The 27,210-nt window shown below is 35.5% G+C and overlaps 4 protein-coding genes and 1 non-coding gene across 6 annotated transcripts; 4 read left to right on the top strand and 1 right to left on the bottom strand.

Moving 5' to 3' along the window:
* The first annotated feature begins 405 nt into the window (after nt 1-405).
* Nucleotides 406-9,992, top strand: LOC106120357 (L-asparaginase 1). Its single transcript, XM_013315681.1, has 13 exons — nt 406-803; nt 3,453-3,578; nt 3,974-4,086; nt 4,717-4,842; nt 5,596-5,720; nt 6,036-6,265; nt 6,608-6,762; nt 7,307-7,420; nt 7,491-7,547; nt 7,615-7,759; nt 8,501-8,630; nt 9,048-9,273; nt 9,753-9,992. Exons 1-13 carry the CDS (start codon nt 545-547, stop codon nt 9,927-9,929), a joined length of 1,983 nt encoding a protein of 660 aa, XP_013171135.1. The 5' UTR covers nt 406-544; the 3' UTR covers nt 9,930-9,992.
* A 168-nt stretch (nt 9,993-10,160) lies between these two features.
* Nucleotides 10,161-16,867, bottom strand: LOC106119904 (uncharacterized). Its single transcript, XM_013315031.1, has 3 exons — nt 16,686-16,867; nt 10,786-10,930; nt 10,161-10,344 (listed from the first exon to the last, which is right to left on the bottom strand). The coding sequence occupies exons 1-3, from the start codon at nt 16,828-16,830 to the stop codon at nt 10,161-10,163; spliced, it is 474 nt and encodes a 157-aa protein (XP_013170485.1). The 5' UTR covers nt 16,831-16,867.
* LOC106120368 (uncharacterized) lies at nt 11,222-16,318 on the top strand. Of its 2 annotated transcripts, XM_013315695.1 has the most exons (6): nt 11,224-11,363; nt 14,349-14,446; nt 14,536-14,639; nt 14,730-14,954; nt 15,193-15,737; nt 16,021-16,318. In XM_013315695.1, exons 2-6 carry the CDS (start codon nt 14,362-14,364, stop codon nt 16,043-16,045), a joined length of 984 nt encoding a protein of 327 aa, XP_013171149.1. In that variant the 5' UTR covers nt 11,224-11,363; nt 14,349-14,361; the 3' UTR covers nt 16,046-16,318. The 2 variants fall into 2 exon arrangements, with proteins under 2 accessions (XP_013171148.1, XP_013171149.1); XM_013315694.1 differs by lacking the exons at nt 14,349-14,446; nt 14,536-14,639; nt 14,730-14,954; nt 15,193-15,737; nt 16,021-16,318 and adding an exon at nt 11,865-14,069 and having other exon boundaries at nt 11,222-11,363.
* A 2,490-nt stretch (nt 16,868-19,357) lies between the features above and the next one.
* Nucleotides 19,358-19,429, top strand: TRNAE-UUC (transfer RNA glutamic acid (anticodon UUC)). The gene has a single exon. It is a non-coding gene; the product is annotated as a tRNA-Glu (tRNA).
* A 1,455-nt stretch (nt 19,430-20,884) lies between these two features.
* On the top strand, nt 20,885-23,202 carry LOC106120068 (DM4/DM12 domain-containing protein Desiccate). Its single transcript, XM_013315243.1, has 5 exons — nt 20,885-21,071; nt 21,552-21,699; nt 21,890-22,046; nt 22,174-22,360; nt 22,997-23,202. The coding sequence occupies exons 1-5, from the start codon at nt 20,962-20,964 to the stop codon at nt 23,151-23,153; spliced, it is 759 nt and encodes a 252-aa protein (XP_013170697.1). The 5' UTR covers nt 20,885-20,961; the 3' UTR covers nt 23,154-23,202.
* Nucleotides 23,203-27,210: the final 4,008 nt, after the last annotated feature.

Raw genomic sequence — 27,210 nt, 5'->3', positions numbered from 1 at the left:
CAGGAAGTGTTCTATAATTATTTGGAAATATAGATAATAAATAGTATAGAATTGCCTCAAATTAATTATCACTTATTCAAAAAGATTATTAAGTTCTTCCGTGATCAGTTTAAAACTAGTCCCAATGACATAATGTACCTACGTACTATTAGTACGGTAGTTTTAGATTCTGATCTCTTCTAAATATTTGAAATTCTTAAATTTTTGTGTAGAAAATCAAGAAATGTTAGATTTATTATAACATGTTTTATAACTATTTTACATACTAAACAAAAATTTAAATGCTTTAATAATTATGTTTTTATTCAGAGATTTTATTTGGCCAGTCTGCGTCATACATAGATCTATAGTCGGGCTTCCCTATGCGAGAGTTCGGCTCTCTCGCGTATCGCTTCAGTCAGCGGTTCAATGTCGCGCTCGCGCTTGCGTCTCGTTGCGACAGATTAAAAATAAATCTTTCAAAACATTTTAACTTTTTTTCACGTCACCGAAGACAGTTTGCATCAAATTTTGACATTATTTTGACGTTTATATCAAAATAGAAATGGAAGCAAACGGTATTTCGGAATGCAACAACCTTGACAGTTCATTAGGTCATTTTATTTTGAAAAACAATACCAAATATGAATACGATTCAACGGAATATGTGGGCGATGTTAAAGTAAGCGGGAAATTTAAGAATCCTCGAAGTTTTGTGGAACTCAGAAATATGAGTTCTGTACAAAGTTTAAACTTGATGGAGAGAAGGGTTCTGGTTATTTATACTGGTGGAACTATTGGTATGGTGAAAAATGCTAAAGGTGGTGAGTATCTTTTGATATTTCAATGCTTAACAGATAACTGTAATATCCAAGAATTCGCAGAATTAAAGCAAGCATGATCTCTTGCTTTACTCAAGTAAAAATTCTATAATCTACCTATTATTGTTTTTTGCTTAGAGAAGATATTTTTCTTTGACAAGTAACGATGAGCTTATAAATTTAATTTACCATTTAATTAGATTAGAAAATATCAAAAATAACACTTTATAAGCAACAAAAATTGAACTAAAAGAATTCACATTTATTAAATTTAAAATATCTTCACAACAATAACTAAATAAACAATTAAAGATAAGTACTATTTCCCAAAATTTATTTAAGCTTTTAAAATAAATTACGAGCACTTTTAAATCGTCTTAAAACACGTGTTTAAAAACATGGAATAGCATCAATAAGCTGTATTATTGAACTTATGTTTTATCTTGCGTCATTTATAGTTCATGATAATTGATGTCTTTTATCTAGTCATGTTTTTATTTCATTCACAAACATAAGTTTGTAACACCCGCTGCGTTACGAACTCCAAACACTGGGCTATACGCAAAAGAAGAGCAATCAATTGAATTGACCTTCCGGGTTACGAAGGTACGCACAGATAATGAATTGACAATTGATGCCATGATGCATCTCACTCGCTTCTACTTTATGAAAATCTTTAAAATGCATTCAATATTCAAGTCATGAGAGACATTGATGTGAAAATATTACCTCAATCGTTCTGGAAGTTTATACAGGCTGTCGCTCACGACTCCGTCCGCACGGAATTTAACTTATTTAGTAGCTTATATGTTTATACATCTTTGCCAAATTTCAGTAAGATCTTTGCAGCAGTTCCGGAGATACCTTCAATCCATCCATCCAAACATTCGCATTTATAATATTAGTAAGATGGATGGATCAAAACATTATTGTGTGTTTCTAAATTACTACGACTTGGGCACTACTTTATTTTTCTTAAACATCATTAAGGCATCTGCGGTGCCTCTGGTGTTCAAACGTCTATGGGCGCTAGGAAATGGATGGAAGTTTGTTAGAAAGTATCTCCAGATATGGCTCCATATATATCGCTAAAATGGTGTTGATAAAAAACACATAAATTCTTGTTAACTTTTTTTTTAATTCCGAGTTAAAGGCGTCACGGGCAAGAGACAGTTATTAAATAAAATAAACTTTCGTATTCATTTAGCTCTCTGGATTACAAAATCGAATCGAATTGCGTTTATCTGGTGCAATTTTAATGAAATTGCACAGCATACCGTTGTGTGCAGAGTAATTAACTCGTGTTACGATAATCCGGTTATAGATTATCGTGACTGACCTATCTGATATACATACATGACGTTTTGTTTGAATAAGACAACGCCTCTGTTGCTTGTTTACTCTGTACATAAACTCGATCACGTATGTCTACTAATTAAATTTAAACAATAGTTTACAGGATCACGTGAATTGTATTTTGGATAAAGGTATGCGTCCAATAGCCCGCGCCGGACGCACCACACGGACAGCCCGCAACGGATTTTACTTTGCTTTGTATGATTTTATATACAGGTGCGTCTATATGCGCCGTCAAAAGGCAAAGTGAATCCGTTTAATCCATGCGTGCAGTGCGTCCGGCGTGGGTTAATGGACGCGTACCTTTGATACTAATACTAGTAGGTTAATTAAATTAACACAACCTCAAAGAAGACAAAAGAAAGTTAATTTATCTATCACCTTAATATGTTGAAATAGTTTTCATCATATGATGTTTGAGGGAAGTACAGGATGGAAATGCGCAGTTTTATAGCGAATTGAGTGCGTGCAATTCGAATATGCGTTTATGATAATATTATACGTTCAACGCTCGATAGAGCGTAGATTATAAATAAGAAAAATAATTCGAGATAAGTTTTCATTCATTAGTTCATTCCCTCACCTGCTCGTATGATTCAAACTTAATAGATATGGGTACACCTGAAGAGATTACGTTGGCAAAATTTGGTAACATTCGATTTAAACAAATGATTATATAAATGCTTACACTGAGGTTAACTTCAATTACATTTTTTTTAATATCATAAAGGTGAAAAACGAGCGAGCGGTCACCTGAAATCGCTGAAATAGCGAAGTGACCGTTGCCCATAGACATACGCATTTGAATATGCGTTGCCTACCTTTAATCGACGCACGAGAGGATGCACAGAAAGAAAAAATATTTTCGTTTTCCATGCATCCTCTCATCCGGAAAGTCCACTTCCACTTCCCATCTTTTTCTTATAAGAAAAAGGGTGGGAAGGGGAAGAGGACTAAATTAGGCCTCCGGGATGCACATTCATTTCACACCTGTCTTCTGTGTGGTCGTGGTATTTCACCGGGCGAGCCGGCCCAATTCGTGCGAAGATGTTGCGAAGATGCTACCACTGTAAAAACACATAACAAGGATGTCGCCAGGGGACTGCCATCTGCAGGGTAATGAAGAAAAATGTAGAGGCTATGTTCTTCTAGACTATGTCCTAAATCGGTGCCAAGTATTCACCGAGATTCATGCTGTTCTGGAGATAACTTCTAACAAAAATCCATCCCTTCATCTATCCGCCCGAACATTTGTATTTATAATATTAGTAAGATTATTTTATTGTTTTCTTCCAGTATTGGTACCGCAAAAGGGTGCGTTCGAAAATCTGATAAGAACATATCCGCAACTGCACGACAATGCGTCATGGAAACAAAGGCTATCGGAGAATAATTACGACACAAGCTTTTTGGTGTTACCAGGTTGGTATACAGAAAAGTTAAAATTTAATTTATTGGTATGGTATATTAGGGGATAAATTTTAGTATATGTAGACCTGAAAAATCGACTATTAATAAACCTCGACGTCGTTTATTTTTCGTAATTCTTGTGAATTAATCTTATATATCGTCCCATAATCTTTATAGCAGAGGAAAAAAAAAGACGCCGAGTAATTTATTTTACACATAATAATCTGAATATCAAACCTGTAGCATGAATATGCATCAAATTTGTAGAATCTTGGTCAACACCGAAGGTGGCAACCCTATGTAATTACAATATGGTTATCAATAAATTGGATATATCCATGGTTTACAGAATTAGATCCTAATTTGAAATATTTGACCATTCGTCTTAAGTCCTTTAATTTTTACAGACGCCAAGGATTCTTGCTTAAAAGTGATGTACAAAATAACGGAATATGAAGAGTTATTGGATTCTTCCAACATGACTGAGGCGGAATGGATACGAATTGCCCAAGATATTATGGTAAATAGCTGACCGCGACTCGTCCGCGCCTAATTAAAAAAAAAACGTTATAAGTAGCATTGTCTTCTTCCAGACTACGTTCTATACCAGTGCCAAATTTCATCAAGATCGGTTGTGCCGTTCCGGAGATACTTTCTAACAAACATCTATCCATCCATCTTGTTTTCTATATCTATATATCTTAATTCTCATGACTTCAACAAAAATATAATAAAAAAAAACACTAAAGACATTCCACAAATGCAGGACCCGATCCGTAGGTCGTTATTTCAAATCCGGCACGAAGGACCAAATGTCTAAGAGATAAAATAAAACTCACTTATTTTGAGAAAAAAACAACGAAACATATATGACAATGTATTTTTTCTGTTTTAACTTAATACTATTGAAACTTCATAGACAAGCTCATTCACATATAGAAATAACTAGCTGTCGCCCGCGACTTCGTCCACGCGAAATTATAAATACTATTGGTCACACCGTAATGTTATATAATCTTCCTCTACAAATGGCCTATCCAACAAAAAAGAATTTTTCAAATCGGACCAGTAGTTCCTGAGATAAGCGCGTTTAAACAAACAAACTGTTCCGCTTTATAATATTATAGAAATAATCAGGACGTTTTTTTAGAAAAATTACTCAATGTACGACGGGTTCGTGGTACTACAGGGAACAGATACGTTGTCGTACACGGCCTCTGCTCTCTCCTTTATGTTTGAGAACATTGGTAAATGCGTGGTGCTCACAGGATCCCAGGTAAGTCTGTTTTTATTTAAAGTTACAGTAACAAACTATTAGTACTAAGAAATTTCAGATTTTCGCAAAATATTAGGTAGTACACGGCCCCATGGATTTGCTGAAATAGGAAAGCGATCGCTGCCTATAGACATTCGCAAGACAGAAAGAGAATGTTTCCCCTTCCTATACGTCTTTACTTCTATCAAATACTCTACCACCCATCCCATCTTTTCCTTTTCCCCATCATTTTCTTATAAGCAAAGGGTGGGAAGTTAAAGAACTTAAATTAAGCTTCCGGCACACTGATCAGATGCAACGTAGAATTGCTTCTACTTGCCGCCTGTCTTCTGTGTGGTCGTGGTACTGAACTGAGTCGACCTATTCTTCCAACAGAAGTTTGTGGTGGCATCTACCACTATTGAAACGGTTAAAAGACTACATTATTTTAGACATTATTAATTAGGATCCTTTGACGCGAATTAAAGTTACGCGAAAGTGACAAAGTTAAGTGTCAGAATGATAAGTGAGGGGACATAAACGTTGACATTTTAGTAAGGCTAGTGTTGCCAGTACACCGGCATAGTGTCGAATTTTCTTCCTATCAGTTTTTACCAAAGTCTGCCGGACAAATGCTTTCCTTATTTCCTTTCGTGATATATGATCCTCAGTCTCACATCTTCTTTTTCTTGTTCTTTTGATTATCCATTTACGGATATCCCACAATCTAAGAAATTTGAAATATAAATATTAAAACTTTGGATATTTTTGTAGATCCCAATATTCGAGCCACGTAGCGACGGCGCCGACAACTTTGTGTCATCCCTCATGATTGCAGGAACCTTGAATATACCAGAGGTCACAATATTCTTCGGCAGCAGGCTATTTAGGGGAAATAGGTACGCATAATCTATATCTTAATATTATAAATGCGAATGTTTAGATGGATGTTTGTTTGAAGGTATCTCAGGCAATCTGCTGGTCCTGGGTTCGAGTCCCGCCATGTACCAATGTGTTGTTCGATTTCCGATTTACATTTATCCGACGTTGTTACGGTGAAGGAAAACATCGTGATGCTGCACATCTCTGAGAAGAAATTCAATGATATGTGTGAAAGTCAACCAATCCACACTTGGGCAGCGTGGTTGACTATGGCCAACATACAAACTGACCGAAGTAAGAATCGTACGGTAACATATTTTTTTTATTTCTAGAACGCGTAAGATATCTGTAAATAATTTCTACGCTTTCGACTCCCCGAATTGTCCACCGTTAGTGGAAGTGGGTATTGATTTCGTGGTCAACAAGAAGTTGATCTTCAAGCCGAATGTTATTGACAAGTTCCAGCTGCACGCTAAGATGTCCAAGAATGTGGGACTATTGCGGATATTCCCGAGTATTAGTGCGTCAGTTATCAGAGCATTTTGTCAGGCTCCTATTGAGGGTATGTAATAAATGTTTAAATCCATTAAAGTACCAAATTTTAACAAATTATATTTTTGTTAAATTCTCAAATTTGTTGAAGATCCTTACAGTTAATTCTATCTATATCATTAGTTCTAATCCTACTAACTGCAACCAAAATCAAATAGGCACAAAATACCGCAGTTTATAGCCCGTCCATGTATAGAGTACACAAAAAAAAATTGTTTTCTTTTGCCATGACACATGCTGTCTCTGTTTTTTTCAAAGAGAACGTAAGGGATGGCGATATACGCAATACAAATAGGTTTCGAAACCCTTAACATACATAAATGGCTTCTTATTTACTTTTTTACTATCCTAGGTGTGGTTTTGGAGAGCTACGGCGCTGGTAATATTCCATCTAATAGAAAGGACGTGCTTGAAGAAATTAAAGAGGCGGTGAATCGTGGTGTTATTGTTGTTAATATAACACAGTGCAACACTGGTGCTGTCTCGTCTCTTTATGAGACAGGAAGAGTGAGTTTATCATGCAGTAACTCAGACTCAGCAAAATTCAGTTGATAACGATGAGAGAGTAGCAAACAATTTTCTAAAGTACAGCACAACATTTATATGTAATTCTTCTAAGTTTTATTTGGCTAGGTAAACTACAAAGGGCAACGTTCATGATTTGCCGGTCTTTATTTTACTAAAAAAGACAGAAAATGATTAGTACATAACGCTATTCTATTCTGGAGGAAGAGTTTCCAGACGGCTAAAGCCGGACATAGGACTTTTTGATTGAGTGTCCGCCCAAAACAAATGGTGTCCGGATTGTCCGGGTTTTGTTAGGATTTTTACATTTCTCAAACAGTAGTGGCCGAGCGCGTCTATAATCTAGGTAAATTCTCAATAATGTCCGGCATTTTTACCTATATGTCCGGCCAAACTGGCTAGTTGTCCGGCTATTAGGTTTCACGAACTGGCAACGCTATTTGGAGGAAACCAGTTCAATCCAGTCTCCACGAATGTTTCTATAATTCTGCATTTAAATAATAACTCTATTGCTATTTATTTACAGTTGATATCAGAATGTGGTGTTGTTTCTGGTTACGATATGACACCAGAAGCGGCACTGACGAAACTATCCTACGTTTTATCTAAAACGGAGCTCACCCTACAAAAGAAGACAGAGGTGATTTTGGACTGTATTTCATTCTAATAAAGTTCATTTTTGTATATTTGATTAATATATTATCTTTCAGCTTATGTCTAGGAATATAAGAGGAGAGTTGACAAATACATCTACCATAGCTATTGAGGTATATAAACTTTTTTTTTAATAGAACAAAAAAAAATTGGGTATTTTATTGTCGTTTTTTTTCAAAGGACCATACGTTAATTGATGCAATTGCTAGTAGCCTTAATATAACATGTCCAAGGAAATTGGTAGAAGTAACCGAGAAGGTGTTTAGTGCTCTTCTCTTCTATGCTATAGATCATAACGACTTCCGAGGAGTAAAGAAGATACTTGGTGAGTAAAGTCTTTAAAAAGATACATTCATTTACAGCTATTATCAAGGTCGTCTCTTCACCAGCTCACTATACGTTCCCAGTGAGGGGCTCCGAGCCAGCTAAGTTAGGGGTGACTAGGCCATAGTCAACCACGCTGGACCAGTGCGGGTTGACTTCATACTTTCTTTGAATTTCTTTACATATATGTGTAGGTTCATCTCGGTTTTCCATCACCGTAAAACCGTCGTTTAAAAGTACAAAATGTAAATTAAAAATCTAGAAACGCATTGCTACTTGGTGGGATTCGAACCCACAACCTGCAAATTGTATGTCAAGTGCTTAACACCTGAGCCACCGACGCTCGATCTTCCCTTAGTGACCGATTAAATTTTGCGGCAAGTACCTTTAACACAAGGCAGTAAAATCTTTGTGTCCTTTCGATTTTAGTGGTTAAGACTAACCCAATACAATATCATAGAATTTCGTACATCGCGTCGTTGATTTTTCTATTTGTCATCGCCAAAGAGTCGCTCGCAACCTGTTTTTCGAGGTCTTTGTAAAAAAACCCTGCAATTTTCAAGATGGCGGCACAAATCTATACAGTTGACATGTAGTCGCTATGCCAACACTGATCGAATAGACGATTCGCGTCGACGATTCAACGTTGTGTGTACGAGCAACGCGATACTTCAGACGCGACTAATTAGTTTCGACGATTTACGTTACCTCGTATGAAAGAACTTGAGTTATAATTTTCTAGATATGGGAGCTGATGTTAACGTACAAGATTCGGATGGCAAGACGGCCTTGCATCAGGCAGTCATCAAAGGGAATATTGAAATAATTGAATATCTCTTAAAGAATGGAGCAAGCGTTCACTTGAAAACGAAGTAAGAGATTAATAATACTCTACTAGTTGTCGCCCGCGACTACGTCTACGCGGAATTAAAAAAATCTTAGTGAGTAGCATATGTGTTCTCCCAGACTATGCTCTAGACCTGTACCAAATTTCGTGAACATCCGTTCTACCGTTCTGGAGATACCTTCTAACAAACATCCATCCATCTAAATATTCGCATTTCTAATATTAGTCAGATGTTCATTAATACAAAGTTAACAAAACTCATGGAATATATTTCACTATTAAAAAAAAACGAAATAAACTATTTCTCAGTTTTCCTACAGCTTACAGTATATCAGGACATCTTTGACCAGCATTTTTATGGTTAAAAACACTATATAGGTAACAGTTTACCAGTTGTTCGCAAGAATAGAATTGAAATTTTCCTGCCACGTTCAATCTCTAGATGCGGTGAGTCCCCACTCCTGACTGCGGTGAAGCACGACGAGGAGTCAGTAATAAAACTGCTGCTGCAGTGCGGCGCGCACCTCACCACTGCTGACTCGAACGTCGTGATGGCGCTCATGTCGCTAGCGGCGAGGAGCGGCAACATTCAAATGTTAGAGTCGTTACGAATCGCGGGAGCGAATCTCGGCGCTTGCGATGAGTTGAAACAGACGCCTTTGCATCAGGTGAGTGAATGGATTGAATGAAGTGAATGGTGAATGACATTTTAGGTTTACCTAAGAGTTTCTTAATCTCTATCTAATCCTTGCCATAATGTGTCAACATTTTTTTTAACAGTGGTAGAGCCCGCTTTAACATCTTCGCACGAATTGTCCCGGCTCGCCCGGTGATGTACCACGACCACACAGAAGGCAGGCCTCAAGTGGAAGCAATTCCGCGCTTTTTTTTATAAGGAAAGGATGGGAAGTGGAAGTGGACTTTCCAGATGAGAGGATAAAGGAGAGTGGGCAACGCATATGCAATTGCGTATGTCTATGGACAACGGTTACTTCGCTATTTCAGCGACTTCGTTCGTGTCGAATTAAGAAAAAACTTTTGTAGCGTATGTGGTTTCCCACACTGTCCTACATTTATTGCCATCGTGATCCATCCTTCTAAACATTCTCAGTTATTTTTAGTAAGATTTAACTTGTGTCTCTTTTAGGCGGTACTTTGTAATCAAGAAGGTGTGGTACAATATTTAATCGGTAACAACGTGAGGACAGATTTAGCGGATATCTTGGGCTACACCGCATTGTCCTATGCGGAGAAACTGGGCCACGAAAGGATGAAACGTACTTTGAGCAATAGAGCTGTACTCTCCGTGTTACATACAGAATAAACTTTAGTGTCTTTGTTTGAATGAAATTTATATAATTTAATGTTTTTTTTTAGTATCTGTTTTTATAATAAGAATATATAATATTGTTTTGTGAAACAAAATTGTTTTCATTGATTCTTGAGTATTCTATTTAAAATCGATATCTTATAGTATAGGATATTAAAGATGCAACGATAATATTTGTTCAGAAGCATAAATTGAAAAATCCATGAATAAAATTAAACTGAAATTTTAATTATTGTCAATATTCGATATAAAAGTGTTTCTATAAGATGATATATTGTCTATGATTTGTGTCAACTGATATTCATTTAATGGGCAAGGTCTGAAGGTGTTGCAATCTCCTCCAGTTCTACCAGCTCTGTATGCATCTTCAACTGACGTTGTGTTGAACATGGATGACAGTAGCTGGTTTCTGTAATATAATTGAATCAGACAATTACATTGGTTTGATGAATAGCTATAAAGGTACAAGACCAAAGAAACGATGTATGGATTGTGTGAAAGAGGATGTGCGTAGGATGGGGTTAGATTGCATATGGAAGAGTACATACTGTGCCGACCCTCTGTAGGGGTAAGGGTAGGTTGATGATGATGAATTACTTTGGTTTGGTAATTCTTACGTGTGTCTTCTGGGGTTCATGAAATACTATGAGAGAAGGTGGCAGGAAATATATGGGGTCACATATTGAAGAATAACAGCAATAAAGGACGTTCATAGATTTTAGTTAAAATTTAAAAGGGACAGGAAAAAAGCGGGAAAAATAAATTGTGGTCTACAACATAAATAATTGAAGAGACCATTATCAAATTACAATTTTTTGTACATTTACTAAAAGGAATAGGAATACATTACCTGGTAATTTTCTTCCAAGTATTAAGATTTCTTATGTTGGCAGTCCGACCGGCCCAGCAGGCAAGTCGAGCGGGACAACTTTGACCGTTAGATATTATTATATTGGCAACATCAATAAACCCATCTGGCATGTTATAATCATCTTCTGAAAAGAAATAATCGTATAATATTGAAGATCTAGAAATATATTTTTGTGGTCTTTACCTAAGGTCCTTGGAGTGAACGTGTCGTGAATATTTTTTTATATAGCAACATTCTCTTTAGCCATGATTTCACTTTTTATACTTTCTTTGCCTTGAAAGCAATCAATCGCTTTTCCTCTTTTATAGTAATTAAACAAGGAAGAATAATTTTTATTTTTTGACTTCTAATTTAAATTAATAAAATATAAAAACTTTAACAAATAAAAAAAAGGAAACTATCATCGAGTTGGCAATGACGTTCCATATTCAAACAACAAAACTGTTACAAAATTGTCAGTCACATTAAAGTCATGGCGTAAAGTCGTTTTAAGGATTACAAAATAAAATTTCAGTGATAATATCCGATTCAACCAGCTTTAAATAATATATAAATCAGTAAGTATATATTAAAATATATAAATAAATATTAAACATATTAAACTCTCGAGTACAAAACTAGTGTTATGTTTCTTCATGCTTTCGTATTTAAAGGACAATAAAAACGGTGGAAAATTACCAAAAAAGGGGTCCAAATTGTGATTATTGGTTAAGAAAGTTGACCGCGACGATAGACGCCATTTGATTTATGATGACATATTCAAATTGACATATTTTATCAAATTTTATGGTGCGCTCATTTTGGACAATGTTTGTGTCGAAGTGTTTGTATATTTTTGAGACGTTCCAAATACGGGGAATCATTTCGTCTTTAAGAAATCTTTGTTTCATAATTTAATTTTTCAAAGTTCAATTTTAAATCAAAATCAGCAACTAACTATTGTAAATAATGAATTATGAAGCAAAAAAGACCAGTTACCTCTTTGAATCAATGTAACAAGATAACAATCAAAATATTTGAAGAGATCCAATCTGATACAAAAACATTGAACTCGGCAGGTCATGGAGCAACTTTACATGCTTGAGATGTTTATTGACAAGGTCACAATTTTTGTATCCGATGACGATGAAAAGAGCACAAACAGTAAAAAACTAATCGTTAAAATCAAATTTGGACCTAATGCTGAATTCATCATAAAAGAAGGACAACTTGCTGTTAATGAAGGCAAAGACGACGATGTGATCGACGTCGATGAAAGAGGTCGGAAGAAATGGACGAGGACAATAAGAGTTGGTAAATCATATCTATTTCCATCATACCCAGATACTTTACTGGTGATTCTCAGTAAGTTTCCACTTGAAATCGAAGTATGGAACGATGATGAGACTGAAATTGATATATTTGTAGGCGTCGGTACTATGTATTGGCAAACGGAATTCTTCCACATGTTAAAAGAAACCGCTGATATTTGCAAGGTTCATGAACCTTTAGCGATTAAAGAGAACGCACGTTTGCTTGCAGAATGTCATTGCAAACAAGTAGGAGAAATCTCCTTTATACTCAGACTTAGTGCCTTAGGTAATAGTATAATAACAGAATTCCAACAACCGATGAAAGACCCAGATTCGTTTGTATTTAGAACAAATAAAGCACCGAGCATGTTCGAATGCAAACGTATCGAAGGTGACAACCCTAACTTCTGTATGGTAGGTAGTCTGTACGAGACAACAACATTAGAAGACCCAGATATTATAAAGAACGCTGTAACGAAAATAGAAATCTGTACAGAAGCTTCAACTTGTGGCATGGATAAATCGGGTCCCGAAACTACTTGTAAACACGGAGAAAAGGATAAGAGACAGTATCCGATAGATAAGATCAGAATGGGAGATATACGTGGTCCATGTGGTAACACGAATTGTCCTTTAGCACATAAAGTCAAAACTTATATTAGAAATTTGGAAAGCTATAAAAATAAAGTCGGTGTGGTTAGTAACAAAGGTGATAATGTAACGAAAAAAATATGCGGCAAATGTAATTGTAAAGATGACCGTTGGCACAGAGAAAGTTGTCCACTAAAGAAGGAAGAAACTGCCAAAGTTGAATGCGAGGGTTGCAAGGGAGTCACCGAAGAAGGAGAAACATGTGAAGATAAAAAGAAAAAGTTTATGGGCACAGGTGCTACTCCGAGAGGCAGTAAAACGCAAGTCAATTATTTATTTAGTACTATCAAATTTCAAGGCCTTAAAGACGGTGCTCAATTAAGAAATGATTTTATACAGAATTCACTTATGGATCCCTATTTAAAATATGATTCGACAAACAAGAGTGGATGTTCCTGCTCTCAAGAGGCGACGTTTTGTGATTCTGAAGATATAAAGTGTTTGGTTAATCAGGACGTTTCAATGGAGGGTCAAGAGAAGAATCCTGAAACCGATGACTCCAAGTGTTATATTAATGTATATAATTGTGTAGTAGTCCGCGATGAGAAAGACTGTACTTGTAGTCCACCAAAACCGACTCCATTGTGCAGAACATTTGATTGCGAATGTATCAGTAAAATGACTGAAATTGCATCGAGAAAGAATCATAAACCTTATTGTCCTTTGTACAAGCATAAGAATACTTGTCCTGTGACAAAGATTCATGAAGAAGAAACTCAGAAGGAAGACGATGAAGATGAAGCCGAACCGTTACCTTACGGCTTGCCTCCAATAAGTCTTGGACCTTGTCCTATCATGGGTAGACCTTGTAGCGTACCCGATGGTTTCGCTAAGATGTATAAAAATGCTGCATTGCCAGCTTTACCGCCTAGTTATAGCGATGCTGGCAAAGTTTGTTGTTCGAAAGAATACGAAAGGGTCAAGAAAGCGTTGCAGGAGTATATGAAATATGAAAAAGACCACGACTATAGATGTGTCAATAAATTCGATGTTGACACTGAAAGACGGTGTTGCGACAAAGAGCAACAGTTGATGGCTCTGATGGGTAAAGGCTGTTGTGGTGCACATAAGATGGCAATACAAGAAAAGTTCAATGAGAAAAAATAGCGTCGGATATAATTCATTGACATTTTATTTTGTAATCTACATACGTTAGAAATCTTGATCAAAATTTTTAAACAGTTTTTTTTCCCTTTTTAAAAACTTTTAAAATGCGTTTATTTATCTAGGAATCTTTGGCATTTTCATATTAATTTTAAATACCCTTCCTTATGTTATAAGTAACATTCATTTAATTTATAATAAAAAATAATCAAATATTTTGCGGTTTTTGTTTCTTTTTTTAACATATGTCCTTCAAGAGTTGACGGAAATGAACTTTGAATAGTTTAAATGTCTTATTAAAGATCGATGATTTGGTAAGTTGAAGGCTGGACTATCAAGTCTCAAACTCAACTGTCAAGGGACCGATTTTTGTCAGGGTTTCTTAAGAAAAAGCTTATATCCAACTTTAGTTATTTGACGTGTCATAAAAACAGAAAGAATTTGCCCTGTCTTCTGTGCCTTTTATGCGATGTTCATGTAATTGATTGTTTTAAGAGTATCTGATAAGATGGGCGAGGATGAAGAAAACGATAAGAAGAAGAAAAAGAAGAATGCGTCAAAATATAATTATTCTTTCGGCGATGAATATCCAGGTAAAAAGCGTATTTTTTTATCTTTTTTCTGAACTTTAGTAAACAATATTAAGATTGTTCAATGTCTCGTCTCGTTCATCGTTATATAGGGAATCTGATTGGCCACAAGGCATGCAATCCATTCCAGCCGGGCCTACCGGTGCCTGCGGAGATGGGTTGGCTGTGGAACGCAACAGATATTCCCGGCCTGAAGGTAAAGTAGTAAAAAGTTATACTTTCTTGTTTTAGCCATTTTATTCTAGAGAAATAAAATTAATAACGAATTTACTTTATCATTTTCTAGCCACGGCGTGGTTGGACGCCGGGTGGCATTGGGAAAACTATCGCTAAAATGATGACCTTCAAATGCCCTCGAGGAGGTCAAGACAAGGATAAGAGTAAAAAGAAGAAGAAGAAAGGGCAAAGACCTGGTGCCGACATGGGGGGAGGTGATTCGGAACCCGAAGAGCCACTTGAACCCAAGCCCGCGTTGAAAGTGCAGAGAAAAGGAGACGTCTTTACTATACAGGTAGTCTAAACTGGCTTCTTTGATATTTTATTACCTTTTTCATTATATTTGCGAGATAAAAACAGACAGTAAATCTACTTGAAAGGAATTTACTTTAGTAACATTTGTAGCTACACTAATTGGTGCTATTTGATGGTATCAGTCCACGTTTAAAATCCAACCAACAATGTATAATATTTGACTTGAAAGATATTTTAGTTAAAAGTGGTCCATCTAAGATAAATTTATTTTTGTCAAGGTTAATCCGCTAAAAGATCTTACTGAGATCGATCCTAATGAAGATCCGTACGTTGACTGCGATCCAATGGTCTTTAAGATTATAAAAAAACGCAGTCCCGAGGAACAGGCTAAGGTGGAAGCTCGTAAGATGGTTAAACTGAAAAAGCAAAGAGACGCTGATATACGTAAAGCATTGGCCGAAGCGGCAGAGGATATCTGCAAATGTGCATACATGGATGTATATTGTAATGATTTGAGTGCAATAGATAAGGTTATCGAGAGTTGTCCCGCTTTTAAAGAACCTGATTGTATTTGTAAAGAGGAATCTCTTAGTTCTTTATCAAGTAATGCAACTTGGGATATAGAGTATACTCCACCATTTGGTTGCTTTGATTTAGCCCCACGTAGACGTCAGAATCTCATACATGTTGAGACGCAGTATTTGCCAGAAGATGCAGGCATTGTAGAAGTTGCGAAAGTCAATAAGAAATCGTTCACCTCAATCAAGCCAAAAAAGGTTTGCGGTCAAAAGAAATTGAGAAAGACTTGTACACCGTGTTCCAGTTAAGTTATTTTGTTGGTATTAAATAAAGAAGTTTTGTCTATTAACTATTTAATATTGTGTATTGTAGTAACTATTAGATTTAATTCGCACACTAATAGAGAGAAATTATGCACAGTTTTTTCTAGCATTGAAATTCGTGTTGACACGACTTTCTTTTTCTATAGAGTTCATAAATTAATTTGCTTGTTGACATTGTCTGGATGACATGAGATAGTTTTAAATATTTAATTAATTTATTTAGAAATAAGATATCCCTTGTTTAAAACATTTATTAATATACAGGATGTCCGGGGATGCCGTGAACTAAAGAAGACAAGTTTCTTGACCAGAAATATTATATACTAAAATTTTAACTAAAATGTCGGTTTGGTTCGTCGTAATATGGCTTTTAAATGGTTACGATGAAATCAACGTCTTTTCCGAAGTAGTCAAATTTTATTATTTTGTTTTAAATTAAAATTGTAGTCATTTGTTTCGACAAAATTAAGCTACAAGCTAGCTTCTTTAATATCTTATGATTGTTGACAAAATGAGTGTTGTAGTTTAAGTTTTTTTTTAATAAATTTTCATTATTACCGAACAAGTTTTTTTATTATTATTTTTGTTATATATCGGTGTAAAGGATGATTAAAACCAAATCTTATTTTAACATAAAATTAATTTACAGCGATGTGAATTCAGTAACGAAGAATAAGATTCTTTGTACACGAATTTACAATTTTATTTCCTTTATCCACTACACGTGTTGTGTCGATGTAATATATTATGACACTACAGGGAAGAAGACGAAACGAATGTCTTCAAAATCGGTACATTTGGAAAGATATAAGAATGTTTCTTTTTATATCCAGAACAGCAACAGTTTTGGTTGAAAGGACAAATAAGAGGCTGGTATAATGCTAAGTTTTTTGTTCATGTGGCAAGTCACGGGCAATATTAATACTCACGTCTGCTATATCGATGGTTCGGTACAGTAATACCCTTGCTGAACACTGACGCTAGTAAACTGGTCACAATCACCATAGCTCCACCAAACGCTAAGGATTTAGGGTCGAAGTTTATTTTGGGTAAACCCTGTAACATAATATTCATGGTTATTCTATTGCACCTGGGGATTAGACAAAGTACATTCGCTTAGAAACGATACCATAGTGAACTTCAAAAATATATAGAACTGACAATAATTTTAAGATAAGTCACAATTTTGAAGATCGCTATGGAATCGCCTTCGAGGCGAATGCATTTTATCTAACCTCGCTGCAACGTTATATTTTCTATTTTTTAAATATCATAAGGTGGCGAACGAGCGAGCGGTCACCTGAAATCGCTTAAATAGCGAAGTGACCGTTGTCAATAGACATACGCAATTGCATATGCGTTGCCTATATTTAATCGACGAAGAAGAGGATGCACAGAAAGAAAATATTTTCCCTTTCCATGCATCCTCTCATCCGGAAAGTCCATTTCCACTTCCCATCCTTTCCTGATAAGAAAAAGGCTAGGAAGGGAAAGAGGACTAAATTAGGCCTCCGGGACGCACACTCAGAAGACGAAATGCGGAATTGCTTCCAATTGACGCCTGTCTTCTGTGTGGTCGTGGTATTTCACCGGGCGAGCCGGGCCAATTCGTGCACAGATGTTAAAGCGGGCTCTACCACAGTTAAATTTCTTGCGATTTCGTCATATTGTTATTATAGACTAAGATCCCATGGTCGGCAGACTTATGTAATTTTAGATAAGCAACACCAAAAATAAAATATAAAATTTTTTTACTTACCAAAGTACCATCGGGATGAAAGTTAAAATTTTCTTTTATTGGTATTTTTAAAAATGGAATCGAGAAATCTAAATTCACCTGAAATAAACATAAATTATAGTATAATAATTTTGTCCAAACTATGTAAAACTGTAGCATAAAACCTCGATAAATACGTACGCCAATTCCATCAGAGAAAGAATTAAAAGAGATTATCTTCGGTGACCTTTGTTGTTCATTTTTATCGCAGACGGTTAAAGTTATGAAACAAAGGATTAACACACTTTGTGGTGACATTATTAGAAAAATATGAGCTAATAAAAAGCGGTGTTGAACGCTCGAAAATATTTATGCGTTTGCCGTAACTTAAAGTTACTAAAGTTGTCACTTTAGTTTCCTTATTGTCCACTAATAATGGAATGAGAAAGATTCGACATCTTTGCACAAGAGCGCTTGGTTATAGAGTTATGATATAACAGACATGGCAACTACACTATTTAACTTTTTCCTTTATCAATAACCATAATAATGTTAGTCGATGTCACTATTCCACATGACGACAATCTCGTGAAAGCTGAAAAGGAAAAATTGTTAAACTACCTAGATTTGGCTCACGAGGTTACCGCCATGTGGCGCATGAAATCGACTACCATTATTCCGATAGTTGTATTGGTGAATGGACTGCTAGCGAAGAGCTTCGACCAACATCTCAAGAAGCTCTCGCTAAACAGTTGTATTAAGGGCACGATACAAAAGGCTTAAGGTTATCCTAGAAAATGCACGCATCGTGAGTAGGTTCATGTATCTGCGGCCCTGACCACTGGTTGTTTGAGTCACGGGACTCCGCAGCCGGTGTTGCTGTATTTTTAATATTATATAATATATTTTGTATAATTTTTTATTTTATATATGAAATGTAATATATTGAGAATAATGTTAATAAATGAATAAGAATTATTTAAGATAAAGTTTCTAACATAGATTTATTGCAGTGAATTTTCGCAGCCGAAAACTTTTTCATCTCTATTTTTTAACAGAAAATGAGGGGTCTGATAATAAGTTGGTATTTCAGCACTGGCAATTCAATTACCTTTTAATTTAGTCTATTTTGATGATTTTTATGATAATGAAATCATTTTATTAGAATGTTTATAAATGCTTTTAAAAAGTCAAGGTTGTACGCAGCTCAGCTCTCGAAGGCGGACGTTACGGGTGACAAAACCTATATCGTATTTGGTGTGGTTATACTGACCCTAAGCGGAATTGTATTTTTTTTACATATTGAAAATATTTGTTTTTTAAACTTAAAACAGAGTTTAACTGTTTTTACTATACAAAGTAATATTACGTTATTTTTATTCCATGCTGTCCGCTCTGTAAGTTTCGTTGGTTTTTACTTTAGAACGCTTTGATGATTTGAGACAATTTCACACTGGCTGAAGTGTTTTACTTATCTTCACATTACATTGTTCATGTTGCTGCTACAAAATACCTTTGTCTATTTACTTTTTTTATTATTTACTAGCTTAACTCCTCATGCGCTTTGATGCAAAGAAAAAAAAATGAAGAGTTTTTTGGTGGACCGGTAACGCATTCCGGACAATCCTCATCATACTAATATTATAAATGCGAAAGTTTAGATGGATGGATGTTTGAACTTATCTCCGGAACGGCTCAACGGATGTTAATGAAATTTGAGACAGGTGTAGAACGTAATTTGGAAGAACACATAGGCTACTTATTAGGTATTTTAATCCCGCGCGGACGGAGTCGCGGGCGACGGTTAGTGTACACATAAATTAAAATTAAATAATCGATATTAAGTTTTAAACGTTATAATCATTTTAAAACAATCTTGTAATCTCCCGTATGGTCTAGTGGCTAGGATACCTGGCTTTCACCCAGGAGGCTCGGGTTCGATTCCCGGTACGGGAAACCTTTTTTCTATTCTTTCGTACAAGTATTGGAACTAAAATCTATTATTTTTACCCGACTGATTTCTTTCTGCGTTTTTCGAGCAATGTAAGTTATTTTTATGTATGTGGCGTAGAATTAAGTAAATTTCATTGTGACAGCGAACGCCTTAACGAATGAACCGATTTTGACGTGTGATGTGTCATTCGATTCGTTTTCTTCCCCAGAGTGTCATAGAGTATAGTACATCGACACAAAACACATGTAGTGGATGAAGGAAGTAAAATTCTAAATTAGTGGAAAAAAGAATCTTAATCTTAGTAACTTAATTCACATCGCTAAATAACTTTTTAGATTTTTTTCGAGTATATTCTAAAATAATAAAGTGTTTTAGATAGAATCAGAGTTTCAAATTTAAATTATGTAATTAATTTTTAAATCTTTGTTTCAAAAGGTACCCAATAGATGGCGCTATTCATAAGAGCCTCTGTCAGTTGTTTTTTTTATAAAAGATTTCAAATGAAGTAAGTGAACCAATATTTACTTTGAAATTTAGAGTTGTGTAGAGATTCGCATTCTACGCGATGATGTACTTATAATAAGTAATTATGGTTATTTATGTTACTCTACTATTTCTACACAGCTCTACTTTCTTTTACAAGCAGTGACAACTGTTTTGGACAAAATCGTAATCATAATATTTGGAGCATAAAAGTGTGTATACATTGTTCACTTGCTGGTATATCATCATTTTAAATCATGTAATTTTAAATGAAATACCAGTGTTTTCTTTAGCTTGCTAAAAACCTGTAATACAAAGTGGATGTCTAATTTAATTACGTAAAAAGTTGGTTTTCTAACAAGATAGACTTTGATGTCAGATAAATACCTGCACAAAACATATCTACTGCTATTTTATTTGAGACAAAGCAGTAATGTCATGTATGTACATGTCCCCACTGAGGGGCACAGATCCTAGCCTATGTTAGGGGTGATTAGGCTATAGTCAACCACGCTGGTCCTGTGTGATTGATTTCGAAGACCTTAGAATTTCTTCGTTGATATGTGCAGATTGCATCACGATGATTTTCTTCACCGTAAGAACGTTATATATACATACTAGCTGTCGACCGCGACTCTGCCCGCGCTGATTAAAAAAAAACTTAATTAGTGGCCTATGTGTTCTTGCAGACTATGTTCTATTTCTATGCCAAATTACAGCCAGATCCATGCAGCGTTTCTAGAGATACCTTGAAACAAACATTCGCGTTTATTACATTAGTATGGTGTAAATCGAAAAACACATTGGTACATGGCGGGAGAACCCAGGACTTGTAGATAATTTAACCCCTGAGCCACCAACACTTTTGAATTATGTTATATACTTACGTGCAAAATCTTCCCGCTTCGATACCATCAGGTTAAATACCGTAACGACAACAGTAAAAGTGTTGTGCAACTAGACGATGTCTCGACGCACGACAATGCAGTTTCCTAAGTCATTGTTTATATCCAAAGTATGGAACGCATAATATAAAGTATGTAATGGACGTATGGAATCCGGCAGTCTCGTTTCTAACTTCAAAATGAGTGGAAATATTTCTTTTGTTATATTTATTACAGCTTGTATAGCTTTAGCGGCAGCCAACTATAGGAGCGATGGGTATGTTTTATTTTCTTTTTTTTATTGGAGGGAAGAAGGAAATGTCCAACGATTTTCTTGTAAGTCCAAAACAATCTTTCATTCGCGTTCTCAATTACTATGTTACGATTCGAAGGTTTTATGAGGGTGGAAATAGGCCACCGAAAGTTGATATATTCAAGTATTTTATATTATTTAAATTATTGATATTTGAATCCTAGACCATGTGATCGGATGTAGTCCAAACCTTTACACTATTGGCGCTTCAATTACTGGCAGTGGTCGATGATACTTTTACTAATATTAGAAACGCGAATGTTTAGATGTATGGCTGGATGTTTTTAAAAGGTATCATCAGAACGGTTCAACGGACCTTGATTAAATTTGGTACATATGTAGAGCACAGTCTGGAAGAACACATAGGCTACTTACTAAGTTTTTTGACACCCTGTAGACGTCGCGCACGACAGCTAGTTATTAACTATAAGATTACATTTCCAGAGGTTTCATGCCAAGTTCTGCATATCAACATACAGAAGACCAGTTAGCGGAGCCGTCATCACGGCTAGAGAAAGGTAGTAGAGAGGAAAGAGACAATCAGCCCGATAGAACGCAGAGATTCGGCATTTCTGCGTACGGGACCACCGGGGTAAGTTGTCCAGTGGCTTTTGGCTGTTATACTCTGACGATATTATTGTTAGAAATTGGAACACTTCGTTCTCTTAATGATCCTTCGATTAAGTCAAAACGAGTTTGCATTTTTTTTAATTTAAATTAATATTTAAGTTAATACGGAAGAATATTTCGCCATAGATTCAATATTAATTATGTGATTTCAGTCTCCCTATGGTGGGACCGCTCCGGGTATTTACGGCCCAGTAAAGATCGACTTGGGCGGAGTACTTTTAGGTTCGATTTTAGGCTTTGGTGCTGTTATAATACTGCCTAAAATTATACACGCCTTCTCTTATGGATATGGTGGTGGCTACGGCAGAAGTGAGTGCTCTTCTAAATATATTTAAACCCTTATGCCACTAGCAAATAGCGGCATTCAATGTGTTAACCTTCACTCTGTCATCTCGTTTCTAGAAGACTTGGCTCATACTTTAACATCTCCCTACAGGTGTGGAGACAGATTTCAATCAAGTATCGGATATGTTCGGCAAGTTAGACGAGACATTGAGTAGATATAATGTTGATACTGCGGCCTGCATGCAACGTCTGACCTGCTCTTACGTGCAACTTGCCAACGAAAACATGGCAGCTGGGAATGCGAGTGACTTTGATGTACTGCTTGCTTCTTTATCTAGGTGAAGTATTTAATAACGTCTAGTAGATTTTCTTTATTTTGTTCGTAACTATCCTTTTTAGGGTTCCGTACTTCGAAAGGAAAAAACGTCCTTTAGGATCACTTTGTAGTTCGTCCGTCTGTCTGTCGACCCTTTTTCTCAGGAACGCATAAAGGTATCAAGCTGGAATTTATTTTCGACGAATATTAGTGACAAGCGCCTTCATAACGTCATCGACCGAATGTCAAAATTTTATGACAGTTGTTGGTGTACTTTACGCCCGGTAGGGGCGCTGCACAAATAATACTTTCTCGATGACGTTACGAAAAAAATTTCACGAATATTCATGCTAGGCCCTTAGAATTGTGCCCAAATTATCTCACCGATACCAAAAAAGTATTCGTTGCATCGTTTCCTGCAAATTGCGAAGCGCCATAAATTTTGGTCGGTACTAAATGGGTTTATAATTGCCCGTTACATTGTGGTTACTTGCATTTTAAATTATAAGGGGATAGTTACCTTGGGTTTCCGAGACCAAAATTTAAAACATATTACCTCTGTTTTGTCAGAGATAATGACAGGGATGGAGATATATTTTTGGTCTCAGACACCAAGGGTTGGTCGAGTTTTTTTTTCATTATTAATTATTTATTTCAGTAATTCTCTGGTTCGTCGCATGATAGATGGTACTACTATTTTCGAAGCGATGTCAGTTGGTAAATCCTTGGATACAGATTGCCAAGTTGAATATCCCAAATGCAAGTTGGACAAGAAGACAGTTATCAAAATTATGTCGCAATTAATACCATCATAAGAAAATTTAGTTAAAAATATTAGATGGAATAATTTACACGATTATTTCCTATTCGTTTTAAATGTATTTTTACAGAAAAATAAATAAATGCTATTAAAAATATATTTTTTTAATTTTATGCCCACTTTTGAAACATTTTTAATGCCTATTTCCACCTAACACCTTGTCGTCTTCTATATACTTACGGTTTTTTCCACTGATGTAACTGCGGTAAACACAGAATAGCGACTTTAGTCGTATTATGTTAGCAGTGGAAATAGACATTAAGGAGGCATTCGCACGGGCGCTTTTTTAACGTATTAAAACGCGTTCAAATAAAACAAATGCATTTTTATATATCTGTTGATACGGCGTTTTTGAACCGCGCGTTTATCGCTTAACGGAGAGTTAACAAGGCGTAAAAAAATAAGCAAGTAACAGTGGTAGAGCCCGCTTTAACATCTTCGCACGAATTGGCCCGGCTCGCCCGGTGATGTACGACGACCACACAGAAAACAGGCGTCAAGTGGAAGCAATTTCGCGTACAGTCTGATGAGTGTGCGTCCCCGGAGGCCTAATTTAGTCCTTTTTCCCTTCCCACACTTTTTGTTACATGAAAAGAATGGGAAGTGGAAGTGGACTTTCCGGATGAGAGGATACATGGAAAGGGAAAATATTTTCTTTCTGTGCATCCTCTTCTCCGTCGATTAAAGGTAGGCAACGCATATGCAGATGCGTATGTTTATTGGCAACGGTCAACGGTATTTCAGGTGGCCGCTCGCTCGTTTGCCACCTTAAGATATAAAAAAAAACCGTGCGAATCCAGGCTTAGAGGTTATAGGCGAATAAATGAAACAACTAAATATATAAATTTAACAATTTTATTAGATCAACACCAAACCCTATCTACATCTGATATGCTCGGCTGCTCAAACATCGACATATGACCCATTCAATCTTTCATTTCATACTATATCTATTGGAATACGTTGAAAACGTTTCCTTGGCCAGTATTTATCTATCTGTAAGTCCGGATATTTTTAACGTAGAAAGACCATATTTCCACAAAGTAGCGTCGTTGGCCTTTGGCCGACTTTTTCAACAACGTTGATTTCCTCGCGCGCACAATCACGCGGCTAGCCGCTTAGTGGAAATAGCCACTTAATGTGCTTTTACAAATTATTTTTAAGAGGGCACAACAGTGACATTTTTGGTGCAATTATAATGAAGATTTTAGATAAAGCACAGATATCTCCAAGTAAATGAATTTCTGTAATTATCGGCAGTGGAAATTCACCCTTAAAAGACATTTGATTTGGCGCTCCCACTTTTGAATATAGATTTCTTTTAAGCTAGAGTTGCCATATGGCTTTGCGGTCAGTTTTACAATTGACGTTTTGCCATACACGAACCGTAGTACAGTAACCGTTAAAAGACAGTCCAACAGTCAGTATATGGCGTCCCTTAATTCATCATTTCTATACAATGTTACTTTAAATCACTCCATTAGCACCCATCGCTTATAATTATATTGAATCCCGCGTAATTATTGTCTTAAAATGCATAATTATGGCAGTAAACAATATTGTTTATAAATGTTACTTCTCACTTTTATACTCAAACAAGAATATCTGGTCCCGGTGAGTTTTCTGTCAGAAAATATATAAAACCTACTTAGAGAATGACGTAAAAAGAAATATAAGACATGCAGTCACTGACAGCTATACATGGACAGGCTATAAGCCGTGCTATTTTGTGCCTATTTGATTTTCACTTTCTTCTTGTTGCTGCGTTCTTTTTCTTCTTCTTTTCTTTCTTTCCCTTTCTTTCTTCTTCTTGCGCTGACGTTTGTGTTTGTGGTGGTGAAGATTGGAACTACTAACTGTTGAATTCTGAGGCCGCAATCAATATATGCTCACCGGGTCAGATAACGTTGTCTGTATTCATACTTCTCTATGTTGTAATTGACATTTTTGACAATTGTATAGAAAAATTTGGAGCACCAAATCAAGAAAGGGGGCGTCCATAAATTACATGAGGTGTTTAAGGGGGGGGGAGGGGGGTCGAGTCAAATCTTATGTAATCTTACGTTGGAGAGTGGGGGATCTACGCAAATGCCACGCAATTTTTTTGTCTGATTTAAACATAAAAAAAAATACTATTTTGGTCCATTTAATCGTACAATACGTAAGAAACTCACATTTTGAAAAATCTCACGTGAGATTGGAGGATGGGGGAGGAGGTTGAATGAAATCTCACGACATCTCATCATCAGAAAATTTAAAACATCTCACGTAATTTATGGACGCCTCCAAAACAGCTAAATTGAACATGAACATGACAATCGTCTGGTTAACTTTAAGGCGAATAGTTGATTTCTGAGACCAAAACCTGTTTAAAACATATCATCCCTGTAATTATCTTTGATAAAACAGAGATAACAATATACAAAAGATTTTGGTCTCAGAAACCGACAATAGATTTTATACCATTTACAATGTATAAATTCACAACCCTATTTTGGCTTCGCAAATCGATAGAAAGATCCATCCGAGGAAAAGAGTTATATCTCTTAAGAGTTAGAACTTTTTTCAAAGCATGAGACTAAAAATATTTGGGTTTCGTCATTTGGGCAGTTTATTAAAGGCCACTACAACACTATCGTAAGACTACGAACTTACCCTGAATCAGGCTGACTAAATAAGCCTAATTGTATTTCGGTGTTAAATTCATTTCACAAGTTAACATGCGAACATTTCTTTCTTTTATTTATAAATAGCAGGTCTATTTAAGGGTTGTACCACACAAACGGTTGCGCCAAGTTTTAATTACATGAATATTGCTACATTTGATTTGGTAGCTAATTTTAGGCGGATATTGGCAAATGGAATCAGTATTATATGACCTCAGACCTTTACTGTTTTGACATCCATATTAATATACTAGCTGTAGCCCGCGACCTACTCAATATGCTCACAAAATTTCATGAGAATCGGTCAAGTCGTTTCGGAGGAGTATGGAAACGAATATTGTGACACGAGAATTTTATATATAAGCGAGAAACCTCTGTAAGCGAGAGTCATTGTCCGGTCTCTTCATAAGCGAGAAACTCGGTTTAAAAAGAAACCTCTATAAGCGAGAAAATACCCCTATATTCCCTTGTACTCTCGCTTATTCACTTTCGACTGTATATCCCTTAATGCAGACGTAAGCCACTGTTATGTTTAATTTTATGTTTTTTTTTATATTGTCAAATGAATTTTTTTGGTCGTTTTTTTTTGCGATAAAAAATTACAGAGTAAAAAAAAAACTTTTTCGAGTACTGTTATTTTGAACTGGTCATAAATTAATTTATTGTAAAGTTATATTTTTTTTAGATATATCTTATATAAAGAATGTTTTTTTAAATATATATAATTAATTCAGGTGGAAAATACTTTTGTGTTGCTCCGAAGAATATGATTTTATATTAAAAAAAATATATTGACGACCATATTTAATAATTAAAAATTTTTATACAGTTTTTTTTGTAAAATATTTCTTTGGGATAAACGAAAAAATTTATAGAATTTTTTTTATGGTGTTATGCCACATCTAGAAGCAGTTTGGCTTATATCCATGATTTTTTTCATCTTTAAGTGCTAGATATATTTTTGTTACTCTTTTCAAATAAACTTGTCTTTGTTAATTTTATTGCTTGCTTTTTTTAAGATTTTATGATAAAATATTAAAGAGATAAATAAAAAAAATATTTGACATTTTTACAGAATCAATTTTACGTTGTTTTTTGGCCAAAATTAAAAATTAAATTTTTCACACGTGATGAAATAGCGCAAATATAAACTTGATAAGAATATTTTAAACGTTCGTTTAATGTACTTTTTACATAAAAAAAATAAAACATAATTTTTAAACATTTTTTTTCAATAAATTTTACAATTTTTTTTTCGAAATTTTACAACTGGCAAGGTTTTAGAACAATTCAATAACATGAAATAAAATTCAAATTAAAAAAAAATCGCGGTATAAAATATATTTTAAACCGTCCTTTGACATCTTTATTAGCAATTTATGTAAA

Source organism: Papilio xuthus, unplaced genomic scaffold, assembly GCF_000836235.2.
Source record: "Papilio xuthus unplaced genomic scaffold, Pxut_1.1 DF826961.1, whole genome shotgun sequence".
Lineage (NCBI taxonomy): Eukaryota > Metazoa > Arthropoda > Insecta > Lepidoptera > Papilionidae > Papilio > Papilio xuthus.
This window is presented reverse-complemented; position numbering and strand designations above follow the sequence as displayed.

Bases quoted from the DNA above. Each gene is read 5' to 3' on its own strand.
- LOC106120357 (XM_013315681.1), top strand. From the start codon at position 545: ATGGAAGCAAACGGTATTTCGGAATGCAACAACCTTGACAGTTCATTA. The intron at 3,579-3,973 runs GTTGGTATACAG...TAATTTTTACAG, and splicing joins AAGCTTTTTGGTGTTACCAG to ACGCCAAGGATTCTTGCTTA. The intron at 8,631-9,047 runs GTAAGAGATTAA...TTCAATCTCTAG, and splicing joins AGCGTTCACTTGAAAACGAA to ATGCGGTGAGTCCCCACTCC.
- LOC106120368 (XM_013315694.1), top strand. From the start codon at position 11,868: ATGGAGCAACTTTACATGCTTGAGATGTTTATTGACAAGGTCACAATT.
- LOC106119904 (XM_013315031.1), bottom strand. From the start codon at position 16,830: ATGAATATTATGTTACAGGGTTTACCCAAAATAAACTTCGACCCTAAA. The intron at 10,931-16,685 runs GTGAGTATTAAT...ATTTCTTTTCAG, and splicing joins GAACCATCGATATAGCAGAC to AAGATGATTATAACATGCCA. The intron at 10,345-10,785 runs GTAATGTATTCC...ATTATATTACAG, and splicing joins ACTTGGAAGAAAATTACCAG to AAACCAGCTACTGTCATCCA.
- LOC106120068 (XM_013315243.1), top strand. From the start codon at position 20,962: ATGGAATCCGGCAGTCTCGTTTCTAACTTCAAAATGAGTGGAAATATT. The intron at 21,072-21,551 runs GTATGTTTTATT...TTACATTTCCAG, and splicing joins GCCAACTATAGGAGCGATGG to AGGTTTCATGCCAAGTTCTG. The intron at 22,361-22,996 runs GTGAAGTATTTA...TATTTATTTCAG, and splicing joins CTGCTTGCTTCTTTATCTAG to TAATTCTCTGGTTCGTCGCA.